Source organism: Bufo bufo, chromosome 3, assembly GCF_905171765.1.
Source record: "Bufo bufo chromosome 3, aBufBuf1.1, whole genome shotgun sequence".
Taxonomy (NCBI): domain Eukaryota; kingdom Metazoa; phylum Chordata; class Amphibia; order Anura; family Bufonidae; genus Bufo; species Bufo bufo.
Genome location: NC_053391.1, coordinates 378057173 through 378080730, shown reverse-complemented (window position 1 = coordinate 378080730; position 23558 = coordinate 378057173). Strand labels below are relative to the sequence as shown.

The 23558-nt window shown below is 43.3% G+C and overlaps 1 protein-coding gene across 1 annotated transcript in view; it reads right to left on the bottom strand.

Moving 5' to 3' along the window:
* USP32 (ubiquitin specific peptidase 32) overlaps nt 1-23558 on the bottom strand; it is a 167202-nt gene that overhangs the window by 121445 nt on the left and 22199 nt on the right. Inside the window, 3 exon segments of the mRNA XM_040422276.1 lie at nt 12301-12460; nt 13146-13264; nt 13905-14010. Of these exon segments, the coding sequence (XP_040278210.1) occupies nt 12301-12460; nt 13146-13264; nt 13905-14010 (385 nt within the window).

The window sequence follows — 23558 nt, the reverse complement described above, 5'->3', positions numbered from 1 at the left end:
ATAGGTTCTTTTCTTCCGTGGGTATAAAGTTCAATGACTAATCAGTAGGGTTCATGAGGACTGCCAAGCGTTATTAGCTGGTGTGGGTCACAAAGCACCCACACTGAAGGTACACAAGGCATAGAGGAAGAGTAGTAGGAACATGTATGAAAATAGTGTGACACAACTGAGCGGCAAGTACAATAATTAAAGGAGTATTCTTGCCAGAAGCAATTATTGCTTGTGCACTGGATATCCTCATCTGTGCCATACAATTTCAATGGAGCAACAGGGAGCATGCTTGACCACTACTGCATTCAAACTCCTCCTACCTGGGGTGCCCAGTTCTCACCTACACAGTAAATAATAGCTGCTGGCAGGAAGACCCTTTTGGCCAGTGGCTGCCATCGCTGTTGTGAGGCTTCTGAAAAAGAGGCCAGTACGCCATATGGAGACAGTCCTGGCCCCTTAAGGGTTCTTTTACATATATGTCCGTCAATCCGGCTCAGTTTCCCATTTATGTGCTGCAGAAATGCCAAATGGAAACTGAAGCTAGAACTGATCCTGATTTTCTATGGTTCATATAATTCCAGCACATCACTTACGATGTCAGATGTCCAATACCACTTCTAGACAGAAAAAACGCTGCATTCTACATTTTTTTGTCGGCCACCGTCAGTCTATGAGTGGCACGCGCACATACACATAGATCAGTTGTGTCTGGCTCCACAGATGATGTATGTGCACCCAGCCAAACTTAGGCTACAAAAAGTATATCTTATGCTGAAAACCATGGGACACTCCTGGATCTGGTCATACATTACAATAGGTGACCCTTGCTTGAAGAAGTCCCAACCCAATCTTGCACTAAAGAAAATTTGCAGTTTTATTTTTTATTCCATAAAACATTAATTGTAACTGAGATAGAATACAATTTATTAGCTAAAATAATAACTTTTGTGCATAGATGTGTGGCTATGTGTACATGTGACAGGTATAGAGAAAAATAATCAAAAGGCAAAAAAAGGGGACCAATTAAACTTCTCTAAGAAAACAATTATTAACACGCACAATATAGCACCTAAATATTTGCCACCTATTTAAACTGGTAATTTCCCAGACCATTCCTGTAATAAATGTAACCAAAAGTAACAAGATGCAAACCATTTCTGTTATATCACTGAAGTTTGGCCAAATTCGTACTTGAAATGACAAGACAATTTAAAAAGGAGTCACCTACCTATAGGGGCGATTCTTTTTGGTTGACAACAGTAGAGATATACCATGCTCCATACTTTTTAATAAGGTGGAAACTGTAAGACACACCCTAAATTAAAGCCAGCAACGCACATACACTAGGTAGACATACAAAAAAAAAGGAAAAAAGGAATTCTGTCCACTCGAGCGGCATTTTCTTCATCGTCTGGTCACTTTCACACCACAAAAACAGCAACTGACATGTCCGTAATCTCAAAGAATATTAGGAATCTACTTAGCGTGACGTAGAGTGACAGGAGGAGATAAGAAGATAATATGGGAGATGGATTCGGACTAAGCCACACTAGAAGGATGGCTGATTAGCCCCGTGATTAGGAAAAGACTGCAACCCCCACCTTTTCATTAGCTAAATCGCAGGGCTATTATAGAGCACACATTGTTTGCTGGGTAATCTAGACTTAGCAAAAATGCCTGCTGTAGACTCTGTTCTGTAAGGTCTCCACAGAAATGCCTAATTGTCATTCATTCTGGAAAGTGGAAACGTAGACAACATTAGACGCTGCTAATACAAATACTGTTGGGGTATGTCCACACGGACCTGAAATGCTGCAGATTTTCCATCTGGAACTGTGCATAGAATATCTGCAGGGAATTACAGAACCAGAAATGTGGATGACTTCTGCACAAATCTGGAAATCGACCTGAGATTTTTAAAATCTGCCAATTTCGGAGGCAGGCTGCTTGGATTTCAAGAAGAAAATCCGCTATCAAACCCAAGTGTTGTGGAGTTTGATATGGATTAACTGCAGATAAAATCCGCAGGTGTGGACAACAGTCTAAAATAATATAAAAATAAAAAATAAAAACAGTATAATTACCTACCAATCCCCTGGCACTACCATCTTGATACTTCCATGGTCTCCCACAAATTTATATCTCCCAGCCTCCAGCACTGACATGGCAGCCACACTTAACCACATATGTGACTGCATATGTGGTTAAGCACGGCGCGCGCCTCCTCTTCAAACAGCTGATTGGCAGGGGTGCTGGGTGTCGGACCCCCGCCGATCTGATATTGATGACCTATCCTGAGGATAGTGATAGAAAATAGTTGTAGAGAAGCACAAAATGGACCTTCTGGCCTATCTGGAATGCACCAGCCGTGGAGGAACAGCCAATCCAACGCCGTCCCATAGGTATAAATGGTTAACAGAAGAGATCACATCAGCCTGTCCAGTGTGACTTTTATTGGGGACCAGAGTGCACACACAAGTACGACGTTTCGGCTACGCAGTAGCCTTTCTCAAGTATACTAGTACAAGATCAATCAAACATATAAATACCCTGATCGGCCCCCATCTGACAGCATATAATCAATGAACACAAACTGCTATTCACAAAACACCTGTGTATTAATTAAAATGATCGCTGCTACCAATAAAGATGTTGCTCCAACCATCAAACGTACCCGATGTTCACTAAGTAGGTTCCAGTTGCGTCCTCATGTTACCCATACATGTCGGCGTCTCCATGGGCGTATTGCGCATGTCTGTGATGTCATCGCGTCGATACAGGGGCGGGGCACCGTCGCCTCACACAGCAGAGAGGCTGTACCCAACTCTGCATAAGCACCGCATGTGAGCCAGCAAGAATCACTGTTACCGGTCACATGTCTGGCACGTCATCAATCACGTGACAATCACCTGACCCGCAACAGGTCCTGGAACGCCACAAGAGACAAATAGTGGATCTATTGTAACGACCACAGTTATGCATATAAGCAATGCTATAAAAGGTACAAATCTGTCCCATGTGTATCTAGGTCAGGTCTACATACAAAATGGACTATAGAATCAATTATCGATGTCATCAATCACTCAGTCATGTATATAAAACATGGCTGAGCCATTTACACCCAATATTATTTTAGTGCGGGCGACAGAGGGCTATATATAAACTGCCATCTATAAAATAGTGAGCATTCACGTCTATTGTGGAGCAAGTGATCATTGATTACTGCTTTGCACACTCTTGGCATTCTCTTGATGAGCTTCAAGAGGTAGTCCCCTGAAATGGTCTTCCAACAGACTTGAAGGAGTTCCCAGAGATGCTTAGCACTTGTTGGCCCTTTTGCCTTCACTCTGCGGTCCAGCTCAGCCCAAACCATCTTGATTGGGTTCAGGTCTGGTGACTGTGGAGGCCAGGTCATCTGGCGCAGCACCCCATCACTCTCCTTCATGGTCAAATAGCCCTTACTTTCAAAGTTTTCCCAATTTTTCGGCTGACTGACTGACCTTCATTTCTTAAAGTAATGATGGCCACTTGTTTTTCTTTACTTAGCTGCTTTTTTCTTGCCATAATACAAATTCTAATAGTCTATTCAGTAGGACTATCAGCTGTGTATCCACCTGACTTCTCCTCAACGCAACTGATGGTCCCAACCCCATTTATAAGGCAAGAAATCCCACTTATTAAACCTGACAGGGCACACCTGTGAAGTGAAAACCATTTCAGGGGACTACCTCTTGAAGCTCATTAAGAGAATGCCAAGAGTGTGCAAAGCAGTAATCAAAGCAAACGGTGGCTACTTTGAAGAACCTAGAATATGACATATTTTCAGTTGTTTCACACTTGTTTGTTATGTATATAAGTCAACGTGTTAATTCATAGTTTTGATGCCTTCAGTGTGAATCTACAATTTTCATAGTCATGAAAATAAAGAAAACTCTTTGAATGAGAAGGTGTGTCCAAACTTTTGGTCTGTACTGTATATAGACCTTAAAATCCCAGTAAGAACAGGATACCCTGAAAAGGACGTTGACATATAAGGAAATATTCTATCTACATTGTTTGCATTAAATTCAATATTCAGTCCCTGGGGTTGTAGAGCTTGCAAGGTAAAAATCTATTTAAGCTCTTTTTTCTTTAGCATGCGTTCCCTGTCACGTCCTCTCTTGGGAATCTCAGTTGGCTGACAGAGTGTCCACAGTCAGAGAAATGTTTGGCCACTGGCTTGTCCAGCATTTTTTTCCTTATGGTGCTTTTGTGTTTATTGATACGTTCCCTCACCTCCATGGTCGTCTCGCCGACATAGATTAAACTACATGGGCAGACGATCATGTAGATGACATACTTGGATCGGCATGTGTAGTACTCTCTGATGTTGAATTTCTTGCCACTGTATGGGTGAACAAAGGTGTTGCCTTTCAGCATGTTGCCACAATTGCAGCAGCCCAGACAAGGGAAATTGCCTGTCTGTCTGGGTTTTAAAAACGTCTGCCCTCCTTTGTTAACTCCACCTATGTCAGTGTTAATCAACTTATCACGTAAGTTAGCTCCACGTTTGTATGCCACCAATGGTGGTTTATCAAATTCGCTGATTGAAGGAAGACCACTGTGTAAGATATGCCAGTCTTTTCTCAAGATCTGCGCAATATCTACACTGTGGTGGCCATAGGTGGATACAAACGGGATACGTCCCATGTTCTTATTCCTAGAGGAAACCTGAACGGTGGACACCCTGTCAGCCAAGGAGATCCGAGCCCTCGATCTGTGTAGCAGTCTGCATGGATATTTTCTCTTGGCAAATTTATTGCACATCTCATCAATACGTTTCATGAACACACTATCATCTGACACCACCCGTCTCACACGTAGCATCTGGCTCCACGGTAGGGAGTCAAGCATGCGACGTGGATGGTTACTGTCGTATCTTAAAAGATTATTCCTATCTGTAGATTTCTTATATAAATCTGTTTTTAATTGACCTCCTTCTAGGTATACCCTGACGTTAAGAAACTAACTCCTCAGCAGAGCAGGTCACAGTAAATTGTAGCCCGGGTACCCCATGGTTGAGGTGTTGATGAAAGTCATTCAAATCCTCCATTGAACCACTCCAAATCATAAAAATTTTGTTGATGTAGCGCCACCAGCACAGGACCCACTGGCGATATTGGACACATATAACAATTTGTCCTCGACCTCCACCATGAACATGTTGGCATAAGTAGGTGCCACGTTGGAGCCCATGACCACAACGAGTGACTGTTGGTAAAAGGTGTTGCCAAAAAGGAAATAGTTCCTCTTGAGGACCAACTCAAGGAGATCGAGGACAAAGCGGCGTGCATCGCCAGTGAGTCCCGTGCCGGCCAGGGCCACATCGATGACATTTAATCCATAATCATGCATGATAGACGTGTACAGAGCCACCACATCAAAGCTTACTAGATAGAAATGGGTGGGTAAAATAATGCCACTGAGTTTGGTTAAAAAGTGTCCCATATCCCTGACATAGGAGGGAGCTGAGGTCGCATGGACACAGTAGTTTGTCAAGAAATATGGCAATATTGCTGAAAATGGATCCCCTGCCCGACACTATAGGTCTACCCGGGGGGTCTACCAGCTGTTTATGAATTTTGGGGAGAACGTAGATGAGCGGAGTGATGGGAAAAGGTATCTTGAGGAACTGGCATAGCTCTGAATCAATGATACCACGTGCGGCTGCCGTGTCGACAATGTTCATCACCTCTCCGGCAATCTCCCATTTAGGGTCATGTTGTAATTTAACATAGACCTCCCCATCACTCAGCTGTCTGCGTATCTCCCGAATATAACCATCCGTGTCCATGATCACCACAGCCCCCTCCTTGTCGGCTGATTTGATAGTGAGGTCTCTGTTGGCCATTAATGCCTTAAGGGCCTGTCTCTCATCATGTGACAAGTTGGGGCAGTAATGTCGCTGCTGATTACATGCTTGTAAGCTTCTAATGTGTTTGGTTACAATTTGGATGTAAGATTCCACAATGTGGTTATTGTGTGGCGGCATGAAGCTGCTCTTGTTGCTCAGCTCAAATTTGGCCAAGGACAATTCAACAGCTTCACAGTCAGACATAACCCTACTGTGGATCCTATTGTCAAAGAATGCCTTCAATCTGAGGCGCCTAAAAAAGCGCTGTAGGTCAAGTTCTAGCTCGAACCAATCAGTGTCTGCCACAAGACAAAAAGAAAGTCCATGTGCTAGGACGTTGATCTGATCATCGTTCAATTCTACAGATGATATGTTCACCACTAGATTGTTTATTTCTTGTGCATGCATCTCATCACCCTCTCTCGGGCTTCCTGGTTGTAACCCGGGTACATCGGTGGAGGCTGATCTTTTCTGTACTCTGTGGTGTTTTCTGCCACCACGTCGGAGTTTCCTCCTCCTATATGTCCCGCTCTCCCTAAAAAAGCCGGTTTGATGGAATAGTCAGTAGAATCTGACTCGCCTGTTGTAAATCCAAATTGGCTTTGATCAAACCTCCTCCCTCTGCCCCTTCTCTTGGGGGGTCTGGAACGGGTTTGTTGGTTCCGCCAATTGTATATCCGTCCAGATTGGTAGTCTTCCAGATCACGGTGCCATTTGTCCCTTTTTGTTTTTTCCACTTCAACCTTATGTCGTTGTACATGTGAGGTGAGTTTTTCCTTGTGAGCCGCAAAATCATCCGCAGATATCAAATCATGAATCTGCGTTTCCAAAGGCACAAGCAATCTTTTAATACTCTCGGCCTTTTTTTGCAGGTATTCTATATTAAGCAGCATCAACTCAAAGGAATATTTGTTATTCACGGATTCAAACTTTTTGCAAAATTCCTCATTGTTGGGGAAAAGGTTGGGACGGAGGTGTGATCTTAAACCTCTTGGTACACGTTGTGCTTTGTAGTATTCCCTCAGCGTGCCGAGATGCAATTCAATAGTAGCAAGTCTTTTGGACTCATTTTCATGTTTTCTTTTTAACAGGTCAATAGATGGTATACTGAGGAATGTCACATCACTGGCATCCTCATTAATCAACCTGTGAATGTCCTCCTCAGTGTATAAGTATGCACTCATATTTGTCCTGTCAGAGATCTTACCCGGTCCAGGGGGTGTTTCCATCGGTAAACAATGACCGTATCCCCAGTGCGCGCTCCTCGGATCCGAAGCAGTGATAGAAAATAGTTGTAGAGCAGCACAAATGGACCTTCTGGCCTATCTGAAATGCACCATCCGTGGAGGAACAGCCAATCCAACGCCATCCCATAGGTATAAATGGTTAACAGAAGAGATCACAGCAGCATGCCCAGTGTGACTTTTACAAAAAAGTGCTAAGCAGATGGCTCACTCTGATTTATCACGACAGGTGCACTAGTTCAAAGAAACGCCCCCTGATTCTGATTAGTATAAATGTAAGTTGGATGGAACCGGCACTCAAACAATAGGAATTCACGTGGAACTTGAATATTGTTGATATTAAAATATTTATTAAACAACAAATAATGTATCCTATGTGCACTAGGTTAAAATTCTAAAACATCTAAAAAGCATATACAGTCATGTGTATCGATCAGATGTCTATAACTGGAACACAAGAATCTGTAGACTCCGACACAGAGGGATGCATCCGTATTTCCCAGATTATATTTGGCTATTTGGATCGCAGCCGTCCGTGACAGAGCAAAACAGAGTAAATAGTATAAGTGTGCCCCAGATATAGTCAAATATATATAGTTACCATCCAGATTTCACAAACTTATGCATATCAATAAAATCTTATGCCACCTTATAGGATATAGAATATAAGATATTCGGAGTAAGTCCGTAGTTCACACCACGTGTGAATAGTCTATTTGTAAGGGACGTCTCAAAGGTCTGAGTACGCCTATGTATAAAAAAGTCAATTGTCCAGAAAATAAGTAGCTTCCGTACTTATACCGCCTGTTATTCCGTGGTTTAGTACAGCTTCACTTAGATTATATCTTTACTCACTGTGACCCCAGTCGGCTCACTGAATGGATTCCGCGGAAGGGTTACTTCTCGTGGCGTTGCACGCTTCAGCCTTTCTCCGCTTGATTTGTATCCGGTCAGGTCTTGGTTTGAATCCCGTCTCTATTCTCGCGGGAGACCTGTATCAGGTATTTCACTTTCGTGAGTCCTGCAGTCAGCCTTGGTCTTACGTGAGCTCAAAGTGGGTAAATCTGTTCGTTCTTTAGTACATGGCCATGCACCGCTGAGATAGTTGCTTCACAGGTGATACGCCCGTATCACCTGTGAAGCAACTATCTCAGCGGTGCATGGCCATGTACTAAAGAACGAACAGATTTACCCACTTTGAGCTCACGTAAGACCAAGGCTGACTGCAGGACTCATGAAAGTGAAATACCTGATACAGGTCTCCCGCGAGAATAGAGACGGGATTCAAACCAAGACCTGACCGGATACAAATCAAGCGGAGAAAGGCTGAAGCGTGCAACGCCACGAGAAGTAACCCTTCCGCGGAATCCATTCAGTGAGCCGACTGGGGTCACAGTGAGTAAAGATATAATCTAAGTGAAGCTGTACTAAACCACGGAATAACAGGCGGTATAAGTACGGAAGCTACTTATTTTCTGGACAATTGACTTTTTTATACATAGGCGTACTCAGACCTTTGAGACGTCCCTTACAAATAGACTATTCACACGTGGTGTGAACTACGGACTTACTCCGAATATCTTATATTCTATATCCTATAAGGTGGCATAAGATTTTATTGATATGCATAAGTTTGTGAAATCTGGATGGTAACTATATATATTTGACTATATCTGGGGCACACTTATACTATTTACTCTGTTTTGCTCTGTCACGGACGGCTGCGATCCAAATAGCCAAATATAATCTGGGAAATACGGATGCATCCCTCTGTGTCGGAGTCTACAGATTCTTGTGTTCCAGTTATAGACATCTGATCGATACACATGACTGTATATGCTTTTTAGATGTTTTAGAATTTTAACCTAGTGCACATAGGATACATTATTTGTTGTTTAATAAATATTTTAATATCAACAATATTCAAGTTCCACGTGAATTCCTATTGTTTGAGTGCCAGTGTGACTTTTATTGGGGACCAGAGTGCACACACAAGTACGACGTTTCGGCTACGCAGTAGCCTTTCTCAAGTATCCTAGTACTAAAAGAAAATGCTAAAGAAAAAAGAGCTTAAATGGATTTTTACCTTGCAAGCTCTACAACCCCAGGGACTGAATATAGAATTTAATGCAAACAATGTAGATAGATAGAATATTTCCTTATATGTCAACGTCCTTTTCAGGGTATCCTGTTTTTACTGGGATTTTAAGAGATATATATATATATATATACATATATTAATACACCCCTTTATTCAGTTCTTTTATAAAAATAACTGTTTTATTCACACCACCTATATGATCATTTGCTCCACAATAGACGTGAATGCTCACGTCACTATTTTATAGATGGCAGTTTATATATAGCCCTCTGTCGCCCGCACTAGAATAATATTGGGTGTAAATGGCTCAGCCATGTTTTATATACATGACTGAGTGATTGATGACATCGATAATTGATTCTATAGTCCATTTTGTATGTAGACCTGACCTAGATACACATGGGACAGATTTGTACCTTTTATAGCATTGCTTATATGCATAACTGTGGTCGTTACAATAGATCCACTATTTGTCACTTGCGGCGTTCCAGGACCTGTTGCGGGTCAGGTGACTGTCACGTGATTGATGACGCGCCAGACATGTGACCGGTAACAGTGATTCTTGCTGGCTCACATGCAGTGCTTATGCAGAGTTGGGTACAGCCTCTCTGCTGTGTGAGGCGACGGTGCCCCGCCCCTGCATCGACGCGATGACATCACAGACATGCGCAATACGCCCATGGAGACGCCGACATGTATGGGTAACATGAGGACGCAGCTGGAACCTACTTAGTGAACATCGGGTACATTTGATGGTTGGAGCAACATCTTTATTGGTAGCAGCGATCATTTTAATTAATACACAGGTGTTTTGTGAATAGCAGTTTGTGTTCATTGGTTATATGCTGTCACATGGGGGCCGATCAGGGTATTTATATGTTTGATTTATCTTGTAATAGTATACTTGAGAAAGGCTACTGCGTAGCCGAAACGTCGTACTTGTGTGTGCACTCTGGTCCCCAATAAAAGTCACACTGGACATGCTGATGTGATCTCTATCCTGAGGATAGGTCATCAATAAATATAACTCGAACAACCCCTTTAAGGATATTTCATAAAAGACATCTAAACGCTACAGCACTTATCTCCTCTCCTTGCTAAAAATGCACAGTTCAATTACATCTGTTAATAATTAATGGATTTTTGGATGCAGATCTCTTAAGATATTCTAAACTTATAAAGTTAAATGGAAAAATAAAGTTGTGAGGTGTTTTATGGACTGGGAAGATGCCAAGGCTGGCAAGGAGGGTAGTAATCGAATGCCAATTTTACCACTAGCAAAAACATGCTGTGTCCGGCCCTGCTGAGGAGTCTTCTGTAGAACCGTTTCCAGCTTTAAAGTATTCTAACAACTTGTTTTATATATCTGAAAGTATCAGCATTCCTTAAAGGAAATGTGCCACCAAAATGTTTTTCTGCCAGTTAAAACCAGATAGTAACCCATATAGTTTTTTTCTATTTTCTGGTTGCAGATCTTTTATTCTATTTTCTGAACATGATTATGGGGGCAGCCATCTTGCCTAAGCTATTCTTAACAGCACTTAAAGGGAACCTGTCACCTCCAAAAACCATCCCAAGCCACCAGCAGTACCTGAGAGTAGCGAGCAGTGTGTTTCTGACGATCATTTTCTTTCTGAAGACAGATGCGGCAAAAGCTCTGAAAACGTTCCTTTATCCCCTGCCGGTGCGATTTTCTGGTCATGCTTGAAGTCAAGGGGGCAGCGGCCTCCCTGCTTCAAGTCACGGTAACCACGCCCCCTTCCCTTCCCCTTCGCTGTGACTGACAGCCGGCAGTTTGGCTGGCTTTGCCGAACGCTCTGCATAAGCGCTGTCAGTCACAGCGAAGGGGGCGTTGTTACCTTGACTTGAAGCAGGGAGGACACTGCCCCCTTGACTTCAAGCATGACTAGAAAATCGCACCGGCAGGGGATAAAGGAACGTTTTCAGAGCTTTTGGTGCCTCTGCCTTCAGAAAGAAAATGATCGTCAGAAACTGATGAACGATGGATCCTGTCTTATCTGCCATTCTAATCCTGCCTGCAATGATATCACCACTGTGTATAGATAAGCAGATAACTGCGGTAGTGATCTGTACAGACAAGAATTGGCGCCTATTATTAGACTTAGTGGCCAGCGAGAAAACTGCAGGACTGGGTTTTGTTTAAATATAGAGTTAAATGGAAAATTAAAAATAACCACCAAAAATTCTTTCAAAATATGTTAACTATAAAAACGTGATTTAAACAATAGGTCATTTTCTGATAAAACATTTACTTTAAAGGGGAGTATGTTACCTCCAAAATCAGTTTCAAAGTAAGCATACAGCCATGTAGTGTAGGTGCCCAAAAGCATAACCATACCTTTCTTGTGAAAATCCAGTCCTGTGAGCCTGAGAAATGTTTCTTTTAATCTTTATGCAAATAGGAGTTTCAATGCACAGTGGGCAGGGCCACTCCATTTGGTGTACCATCGCTCTGCTAGCAATGCCACCCAGTGTCCTCCCTTCTTGTTTGATTGATAGTCCCCGAGATTCAAAAAGCTGGTTGGGATGACACAGGGGAAAGCCAGGTGCACTGAACGGAGCCGACCCACTCATGGTGCACCAAAACTCTAATTTGCATAAAAATAAAAAGAAGAGTTTCTCGGGATTAGAGAATGGATTTTCAGAAGATTAGGGTATAATTCGGCATACCTACCATACATGGTGGTATGCTTACTTTGAAACTGATCCTGGAGGTGACTTTGAAAATTTGTTTTAGGAACAGGTTAGAAGGAAAAATAATGGTGCTGCATGCCGAAACTGCCCAAACAATGTCCACAATGCCAAGTTATTTGGATTTCAACAGCAGTAGATCTTTTTTAATCTAGTTTCCTCTATGAGCAGGTCATCTATTAGTATGCGTTTATGTAGAAGGCAGTAGTGTGCCAAATTTCTATCAGCTAAATCATATTCCCAAATATCCACATTCCCTCCCAGGAGAAATGTAAGGTAGACATGTCTCAGAATTAGAGGACTAAATAACTCCAGTGGCTTCAACCCCTTCAATAAGAAAAAAAAGACACGGTACTTACAGTGTGTGACCCCAGCCAAAGTCTGATAGAAAGTAGGAGTGTCACTGTCATCAGTGAGCGTTACAAAGACCCCTCCAGACAACAACCAGCGAGAAAAGGTAAAAGCATCTTTATTTTGAAGTAACCAGTTTCTAAATTTTTCGTAGTTCACTTTTTCACCCTGAAAAAAAAAAAAAAATCTAAATTAAGTACGGTGGTTCTTAATAAAGTGCTTACTTCTCAACAGGCCCTAGAAGTCATATTGTAAATTGTAAGGCCTCCCGGGCAGGTTACCAGTCTCTTAATAAGTTCATGCGTACTATACTTGTGATTGTGCTTGTGTTGTTTTATACTATGTATGTATACCCTCTTTTAGATGTATAGCGCCCTGGAATTAATGGCGCATTAAAATAAATAATAATCTAATAACCAAATCCAAGCAGGAGCAAGAATGAAAAGTAGGAATATGATGAGAGAAGACGAGTCAAAAGTCAGAGCGTTTCTTGGAAAAGGACCACTGCAGTTTTTGTTGTGCTTTTTTTCAGTCGAAACCAGAAGTAGATTCAGACCACAAGTAGATTCAGAAATAATGGGAAATACAACAGAAGGACCTCTCTTTTCTGTTGGATCCACTTCCGGATTTGGATCAAAAACTGCATCAAAAACGCAGAGATGCTTTTCCAAAAAATACTGTGTTGACAACACTAAACGTGGGATGTGGACACATATGAAACAATTACAAAAAACACATATATAGTAGCTATCTACAATACAACTTTTCACAAATACGAAGCAATTTTATCTGTCAAAAATCAACTTTACTAATCAGAATATGAGGAAAGAACAAGAGTAATATGAAGACATACCTCAGCAAAGCATTTTTTCAGGGACAATGGGACTTCTCCATCTACAACAGAGAGCATACTCTCCATATCCTCTCGAACAACACAGCTACCAGACTCATTGGAAAAGAGGCTAAAAATATCTGTGAGAGCAAAAAACAAAACAAAGAATAAAATATTTTTTTTTTTTACAAGAAACGTGTGAAACAGTGGGGATTGTATAGAACACCTAGATGCCTGGTTTCTCTAAACTGTTGGTGAGGAGCAGCAGGACGGCAGGAATAACAGATCTGATTATGCAGCTGAGATTTTACGTTGGTTGTACCAATCTGATTTAGGGCTCATGCACACGAACGTATTTTCTTTCCGTGTCCGGCACCGAAGGGGTTAACTGCCGCTAATCACAGCTCCCCGTCATAGAGGCCGGGTGCCGGCTATGTGATTCTGCAGATGGCACCCGCCTCCTGTATTTGTATTAATGGATTACTTATCTTCATTGGTGGCGCAGTGGCCACAGCTCCGCCCCTCTCTCTCCTCATTGGTGGCAGCAGCAGCACAGGGGGGAGATAGAGAGTGACTCCTCCTCCCCTGTGCTGCTGAGGGAACATGGAGTGGCTGAGAGCAGCGCGCTCCATGTTCTCCGATACTGCTACTGCGCAGCCTAGTATCGGTAAATGGTTTATCCTGGTATCAAATCGATACTGGTACAAAAGAAACGATTGGGTATCGATAATTCAATACCCAGTGCAACCCTACTTGGCAGTTTGAAAAATTTACACTCACACTTAGCCTTCTCTTCATCGCGACCTCTTGTTAGAAGAACAAGTCCCACTATCAAGTTATTGAAGTGTAATCCTTTTGAGGTCCCACCAAAAGAGCAGTAAATGACCTAACAAAAAACAACAAAAAAAGAAATTTAACAATAGGCATAGAAGAAATATACATGGCGCACAATGACTCAGTCTTATAATGTATCTTCAATCAATGCAATCAATGGCCTAATCATCTTGATTGACTTTGTGTCTTCTGCTTGTCCTAAGAAATTACAATCGCTTAGAAATTACAATAGCATAGTTTCATAAATGGATTCATAACCACGGCTGTTGCTAAAAATAATAACAGTGCCTACAGAAATATAATCTGAATATCTTTCCTTGGCATTAAACAGTATATGGAAATGAAACAAATAAGATGTCAGCTTCAAATTAGAATAAAACAGAAATAGAAAAAAAAAATATCTGTCTCTGCTCATATTTGCGTCAAAGGTTTGACTGGCCTATTCGTCATATAGCGCAGTATTCTTGCCATAATGGATGGATCCTATAAAAGTCAATGATGACCATAAGGGCTTGCCAGTAACTGTTAAAGAGCAGATCCACCATAAATTATCATGGATCCATTATAAAAATGAAAGGCATGACACTAATATAATGTACACAGAGCCTAACGAATTAAAGGGTTTTTCTAGGAGTTGTAAAAATCAAACAAGTAAAATAAAGACCCTGTATTAACAAACTTGAGTTTTGTTTTTTCCTTAAGCACCATTCACCTGGCACACACCATGCCCTCTTCAGGGGCTGTTCATACAGTTTGAACCCAGCAAAAAGTGTAAAAAAAAACTGATTAGATTCATATGCAAATTACCCTGAGATGTGTCCTGTACGTAAGAGGAGTCCAGCGCGAAGGAGCCCAGCACCGCCCCGCATCCTCAGAATCTCCTCCTTGCTCCCCGACGTCAGAAACCCAGAGCGCCATAATCTCGCAAAGCGCGAGCTAGCACATGCGCAGTTCCTTCCCTGAGGCTGATGCCAGCACAGGGAAGGAACACTATGACGACACTGCGCATGCGCTAGCTCGCGCATCTCGAGATTACGGCGCTCTGGCTTTCTGACGTCGGGGAGCAAGGAGGACATTCTGGGGATGCTGGGCGGTGCTGGGCTCCTTCACGCTGGATTCATCTCACGTACAGGACACATCTCAGGGTTTGCATATAGATCAAATCTGTTTTTTTACACAATAAAAGCACACAGAGCTATGGGAACTGAGTTTTGTGGATGTGCTAGCGGCCATCTAGCCTCAGCTCTATACATTAAATCCCGGTGACAGGTTCCCTTTATTATATACTCCCCATGTTGCATGGGTTTTCTACAGGTACCCCAATTTCCTCCACACACCAAAAATATACAAATAGGTGAATTGGCTTCCTGTGATATTGACCCTAGTGTGAGTTGTTTGTGGAAGATGAGCGCCTATATGACAGCCACTGACTCCCCAGGGAGTCGCCCCAGCTACACAACCATCCCTTCGCTTTGAGATTTGACTGCACTATTAGAAAAGCAACTAACAAATGTTTGTCATTGTCCTGTTAAAAATAGTAAGCCCTTTTTAACACTGTAGTCAATGGGAGAAAGATGGAAACTTTAAGGGGTCGTCTTACTTCAGCAAATGGCATTTATTATGTAGAGAAAGTTACAAGGCACTTACTAATGTATTGTGATTGTCCATATTGCCTCGGGAGGTAGCATCAGGAAGCAGGTCAGTAAGCTTTCCTTTGCCCAAGGGGGCAATTTTCAAAAGCACCCATCCCCCAAACGTGCACAACCGCTTTAAGGGTTCAGCTACTTGGCAATATTGGTCGCGCGTCTGCTGTCACACCCAAGGATCGCAGTGTAGCAGTGCTAGCACAGAAATGAGTAGTGTTGGATTTTATTGCAACTCTGCGGTCACGGTCACAGTACATGTGCGAGTCGCACTGACACTCTATTGATTTCTATGCTAGCACCGTGATTCCAATGCAACCCTTAGGCGTGACCAAGATCGCGGTGTAGCCAAACCCTGACTGTCCCCATGTACAAATATCAGTGACTGACAGCTATCTATATATACACATTTTCACAGAGAAAGCTATACATCACTGATAACACCTCCCCTGTGTACAACTATCAGTGACTGACAGATATCTATGTATACACACTTACACAGAGAATGCTATCAATCACTGATAAGACCTCCCTGTGTACAACTATGAGTGACTGACAGCTATCTATGTATACACACTTACACAGAGAAAACTATCAATCACTGATAACACCTCCCCTGTGAACAACTATAAGTGACTGACAGCTATGTATACACACTTACACAGAGAAAACTATCAATCACTGATGACACCACCCCTGTATACAACTATCAGTGACTGACAGCTATCTATACACACTTACACAGAGAATTCCATCAATCACTGATAAGACCTCCCTGTGTACAACTATCAGTGACTGACAGCTATGTATACACACTTACACAAAGAATGCTATCAATCACTGATAACGCCTCCCCTTTGTACAACTATCAGTGACTGACAGCTATCTATGTATACACACATACACAGAGAATGCTATCAATCACTGATAACACCTCCCCTTTATACAACTATCAGTGACTGACAGCTATCTATGTATACACATTTACACAAAGAATGCTATCAATCGCCGATAACACCTCCCCTTTGTACAACTATCAGTGACTGACAGCTATGTATAAACCCTTACACAGAGAATGCTATCAATCACTGATAACACCTTCCAATGTACAACTATCAATGACTGACAGCTATCTATGTATACACACTTACACAGAGAATGCTATCAATCACTGATGACACCACCCCTGTATACAACTATCAGTGACGGACAGTTATCTCTGTATACACACTTAGGCCTCATGCACACGACCGAGTGTGCAATTTGCAGAACGACACGGACAGCCATTAATATAACTGCATATTCTTGTTCGGAAAAAAAACGCGGAAAGGAATAGGACAGGTTATATTTTTTTGGCGGACCAAGGAACGGAGCAACGGATGCGGACAGCACACGGAGTGCTGTCCGCATCTTTTGCGGACCCATTGAAGTGAATGGGTCCGCATCCAAGCCGCAAAAACTGCGGCTAGGGTGCGGACCAAAACAATGGCCCTGTGCATGAGGCCTTAGAATGCTATCTGACCTCCCCAGTGTACAACTGAACTCAGATATCAGAGATTTAAATGTATAAATTACAAGTTTTACTGAATCTTTTTCCACAAAACTACATATAAATCTGCTCATCTCCTCCTGCTCTATAACATGGTGCCTGCAGATTACACTGCATTACGTTATGACAGGACACCTTTAAGAGGTACTACTTAGATCTATCGAAAAATTTCGCCCCTGACGAAGCTTGAGTGCGAAACCCGGGTCGGGCAGCGGAGTGTTACTATCAGGATTTTATATATGCTATATATTTTAGCTCGTTTGTGAGTATAATAAACCACAAGTTTTTTTTACCTGCATTTGAAGTGCTTCACTATGGTGTGATTTTTGGGTGCCCTGCAGAGGAATCCAGGAGGTGCGTTTGGAATCCAGAGCTGGGAAGCACTGTTATCCTGTATCCACTCGGTGGGCTCATAGCACGCTGGAAAAAATTCCTTGTTTAGGCAGCGCGGTTCTTCACTTTAACGCATTGGAAACTGGTGTGAATTGACCCACAACACTACAAGGACCTGCAGCGCAAGTATTCAATAGAATCCAAAGGAACTACGTGACTGACTTTCTTTTATTAGACACCAGAATATTACTGACTGATAGCAGCTGTACTGGATGTCTACTGAATGCAGAATCCATTTTATAGATTGAGTTAATAATTCGCATGTAACCTGTTTAATGAGATCCAGCGCTGTATGAATAATTAACAGGTATTAAGTTTATTGGACAGGTAATAAGGTCACTGGGGCGCAGCAAGTCAATGGGCTGAAAAACTGTTAACGGAGAAATGCCTTCAATGTGACACAGGGCGAGCGAGCTTTGGTGAAAACTGAGGAGATAATAGTAATATAGTTTGTTTACATAAAAAAATAAAAAATGGCTTCCATTGGAAAGTGGTTTGTTGTTTTTGTCATTTTCCCATTACATAGCATATTACAGCACAAATATAATTTTGGCACACATGAAATATGATATTACGGACTACATCATTCCCCATTGCTTTACATGAAAACACATACAATTCAGCCAAATCTGGTCTCAGAATTCAGGTGCAGTGGCCATGGACCATATTTACAGTATTAAGAGTTGTAGACACTTTTAGGTCTACACTTTTTTTTTGGGTAATTTCAGACGTGGGAAACTGCTCCTTCCACAGGATGCGTCTCTGGCCGACCCTGCATCTACTGAATGATACTGACGGCATTAAGTCAGAACAATTCAGTAGATGCAGGGTCGGGTAGAGACACAAATAAATCTTTATAATGCCAGTGTCCATAACGGAAAATCAGGATCCCACACAGAGCATGTTTCCCGCACTGGACACGCTCGTCTGAAATGACCCAAAGGGAGGGAAAGGGGGTGTGGCTTAGTGGCCAAAATCAAGCCAAAATTTTGCCGCTCAACTCACATACCCGGGGGAGGCTTCTGTCCAAATTTACAACCGACAACATTCGGACTGAACGGGTATCTTCACATGAGAGAGACAGTTTGCATGGACCAATTGTCCTTGCTAATAGAAATCACAGGATGTTGTGTATTTGTCTGTTTTTTTCTGCAAGACACTTTCATTCAAATAAATGAGTCTGCGGGAAGAATAGACTGCACATGAACACCACCCGTGTGTGGTCCATTTCAAAACTCATCCATGTACAGGCCTAAATACATCAGGTCCACTTAGTTTCACAGTACATAGCAGCTGCAGAAAGCTGTTCTGTGATAAATCCATCAGAGAGCTTGTCTGTTCTGGATTTATATGAGAGATTATATATATATATATATATATATAGAAATACACTGCTCAAAAAAATAAAGGGAACACTTAAACAACACAATGTAACTCCAAGTCAATCACACTTCTGTGAAATCAAACTGTCCACTTAGGAAGCAACACTGAGTGACAATCAATTTCACATGCTGTTGTGCAAATGGGATAGACAACAGGTGGAAATTATAGGCAATTAGCAAGACACCCCCAATAAAGGAGTGGTTCTGCAGGTGGTGATCACAGACCACTTCTCAGTTCCTATGCTTCCTGGCTGATGTTTTGGTCACTTTTGAATGCTGGCGGTGCTTTCACTCTAGTGGTAGCATGAGACGGAGTCTACAACCCACACAAGTGGCTCGGGTAGTGCAGCTTATCCAGGATGGCACATCAATGCGAGCTGTGGTAAGAAGGTTTGCTGTGTCTATCAGCGTAGTGTCCAGAGCATGGAGGCGCTACCAGGAGACAGGCCAGTACATCAGGAGACGTGGAGGAAGCCGTAGGAGGGCAACAACCCAGCAGAAGGACCGCTACCTCCGCCTTTGTGCAAGGAGGAACAGGAGGAGCACTGCCAGAGCCCTGCAAAATGACCTCCAGCAGGCCACAAATGTGCATGTGTCTGCTCAAACGGTCAGAAACAGACTCCATGAGGGTGATATGAGGGCCCGACGTCCACAGGTGGGGGTTGTGCTTACAGCCCAACACCGTGCAGGACGTTTGGCATTTGCCAGAGAACACCAAGATTGGCAAATTCGCCACTGGCGCCCTGTGCTCTTCACAGATGAAAGCAGGTTCACACTGAGCACATGTGACAGACGTGACAGAGTCTGGAGACGCCGTGGAGAACGTTCTGCTGCCTGCAACATCCTCCAGCATGACCGGTTTGGCATTCGGTCAGTAATGGTGTGGGGTGGCATTTCTTTGGAGGGCTGCACAGCCCTCCATGTGCTCGCCAGAGGTAGCCTGACTGCCATTAGGTACCGAGATGAGATCCTCAGACCCCTTGTGAGACCATATGCTGGTGCGGTTGGCCCTGGGTTCCTCCTAATGCAAGACAATGCTAGACCTCAGCAGTTCCTGCAAGACGAAGGCATTGATGCTATGGACTGGCCCGCCTGTTCCCCAGACCTGAATCCAATTGAGCACATCTGGGACATCATGTCTCGCTCTATCCACCAACGTCACGTTGCACCACAGACTGTCCAGGAGTTGGCAGATGCTTTAGTCCAGGTCTGGGAGGAGATCCCTCAGGAGACCGTCCGCCACCTCATCAGGAGCATGCACAGGCGTTGTAGGGAGGTCATACAGGCACGTGGAGGCCACACACACTACTGAGCCTCATTCTGACTTGTTTTAAGGACATTACATCAAAGTTGGATCAGCCTGTAGTGTGTTTTTCCACTTTAATTTTGAGTGTGACTCCAAATCCAGACCTCCATGGGTTGAAAAATTTGATTTCCATTTTTAATTTTTGTGTGAATTTGTTGTCAGTACATTCAACTATGTAAAGAACAAAGTATTTCAGAAGAATATTTAATTAATTCAGATCTAGGATGTGTTATTTTTGTGTTCCCTTTATTTTTTTGAGCAGTGTATATATATATATATATATATATATATATATATACACATACACACACACATACATATATACACACTATAGATTTGTGGGCAGCTCTCCAACTGTCAGAGTTTACAGAGAAGCAGAATGTGCAGTGTATGTCCTATACCCCTAGGATATTAAATAGCAGAATACTTAAAGGTCACTTGAGTGCGATCAACCCATGGAGCCTTCAGGAGTCGGGTTGTTTTTACCAGTGCACTGACACCTCCTGGGATAATATATTCATAACTGTAACAGTAAATCATGAATTTTTGAATTTAAGAATGAGTTTAACAATGAACACAAATTTATCTGAAAGGTACACAGATAAATCTTCAAAAGGTACCGACCCACGAGTGTGTATTATAATGCACTGGTAAAAACAAGCCGACTCCTGAAGGCTTCATGGGTTGGTCGCACTCAAGTGACCTTTGAGTATTCGGCTATTTAATATCCTAGGGGTTTAGGACAAACACTGCACATTCTGCTTCTCTGAAATTTCTGACAGTTGGAGAGCTGCCCACAAATCTGTAGTGTGTGTATATATAAATATATATATCTAATATATAAAGATGAGTGTGTGTGTGTGTGTGTGTGTGTATATATATGTATGTCCGCTAAAAGGAATCCGCACCGTCGCATTTACAATCACGAAATTTGGCACACAGTTACATCAGGTGTCCGGGAAGATTTTAGACCAGGTCTCAGCTCTTTAGCACGTACCATTCCTGAGATATTCCCCAAAAAATGCAAATATGGCACATCACATGACCTACATTAGCCAATAAAAGCCTGCAGGTCTTTCTCTTCATATCCCAACTTCATATCCCAACTGCCATACACACAGCCACATGTCCCTTATTAGCCAATAGAAGCTTGAAGGTCCTTAGTCTCCACATACACACAGTTTTAAACCAGGTTTCCATAACAACCCAGCCATTTTTCTTCACTGCTGCAAGCCAGCTTTAAAGGGGTTGTCCAGGTTCAGAGCTGAACCCGGACATACCCATAATTTCACCCAGGCAGCCCCCCTGATGTTAGCATCGGAGAATTTCATGCTCCGATGCTCTCCCTTGCCCTGCGCTGGATCGCGCAGGGTAAGGGCTCTTTTATTTACAATAACACACTGCAGGGCAGAGGCTTCTGCCCAGCAGTGTGTTCGGTGATGTCACCGGCTCTGATGGACGGGCTTTAGCGCTGCCCTAGCCATTTTTACATGCTAGGGCAGCGCTAAAGCCCGCCCATCAGTGCTGGTGATGTCACCGGGCTCACTGCTGGGGGAAAGCCTCCGTCTGGCAGCCCTATGGAGAGCCCGGTACATCTCTGGAATTCCAGAAAATGCCTTTGCCCTGAGCGACTTAGCGCAGGGCAAAGGAGAGCATCGGAACATAAAACTGCTCCGATGCTCAAGTCAGGGGGACTGCCTTGGTGAAAATGGGGATATGTCTGGGTTCAGCTATGAACCCGGACAACCCCTTTAAAGGGGTAGGACGCTGTGGATGAGACTGTTAAGGGAGCGGAGTGCTGTGGAGGTCACAGTTCAGGGGGCAGGTAGGGTGGCCATTAAGGCCACCCTCAAAAGACGGACATAAAAACCCCGCCCCTAGGCCCCACTAAGCCACGCCCCAATCAGGTTGAGCCATGCTCCCCCCAACTCCGCAGTCAACAGGGATTTAAAAAAATTAAGGTAAAAATCAACTTCTGTCAGCTGCAGGGGTGGTAGGGAGGGTGACTTTCTCCCTACAGCTCAGGCTCAGACAGCACAGTGCTGCTGTCTGAGAGTGAGCTGTTCAAAAGGACATCCCTGTGTCCGTCCAGGCCCTGCGTCGGACGGAGGACAGGGAATCTGAAAGCCGGACTGTCCGGAATAAAACCGGACCTCTTGCCACCCTAGGGGCAGGCTGCTGTGGAGGTAACAGTTAAGGGGAAGGTCCGCTTTGGAGGTCAGTGTTAAGGGGGGTGGGGTGCTGTAGAAGCCACTGTTAAGGGAACGGGGTGTTGTGGAAATCACTGTTAAGGAGATGGAGTACGGAGGAGGTCACTAATAAAGGGGCGGCCACTGTGGTAGTCACTGTTAAAGGGGCAGGCGCTATGGAGGTCTCTGTTAAGGGGACAGGGAACTATGGAGGTCACAGTTAAAGTAAGGTCTGCAGTGGAGGTCAGTGATGAGGCCTCTTTCACACTACCGTATGGCTATTTCAGTGTTTTGCGGTCCGTTTTTCACAGATCCGTTGTTCCGTTTTTTGTTTCCGTTGTGTTTCCATTTCGGTTCCATTTTTCCGTATGGCATATACAGTATACAGTAATTACATAGAACAAATTGGGCTGGACATAACATTTTCAATAGATAGTTCCGCAAAAAACGAAATGGATACGGATGCATTTCCGTATGCATTCCGTTTTTTTTTTTGTGGAGCCACGGAACCCGATTTGCAGCCAAATATAGGACATGTTCTATCTTTGCACGGAACAAAGATACGGAAACGGAATGAATACGAAGTACATTCCGTTTTTTTTTGCGGACCCATTGAAATGAATGGTTCCGTATACGGACCGTATACAGAACGCAAAAAATGGCCCGCAAAGCGAAAAAAAAAAACGGTAGTATGAAAGAGGCCTTAAGGGGCGGGGTGCTGTAGAGGTCACTGTTAAGGGGGCGGGTTATTGTGGAAATCACTGTTAACGAGACGGGGTACTGTGGAGGTCACTAACAAAGGGGCGGCCACTGTGGAGGTCACTGTTAAGGGGGCAGGGAATGGTCCGCTATGGAGGTCAGTGTTAAGGGGGCGGGGTGTTGTAGAGGTCCCATTTAAAGGGAACGGAGCTCTGTGGAGGTCACTGTTAAGGGCGCGGGTTATTGTGGAAATCACTGTTAACGAGATGGGGTACTGTGGAGGTCACTAATAAAGGGGCAACCGCTATGGAGGTCGCTGTGGATGTTACTGTTAAAAGGGCAGGCCGCTCTGAAGGTCAATGTTAAAGGGGCGGGGTACTGTAGATGTCCCTGTTATAGTGGATACTGTCGATATCTTTTAACGAAACACACAAAACAT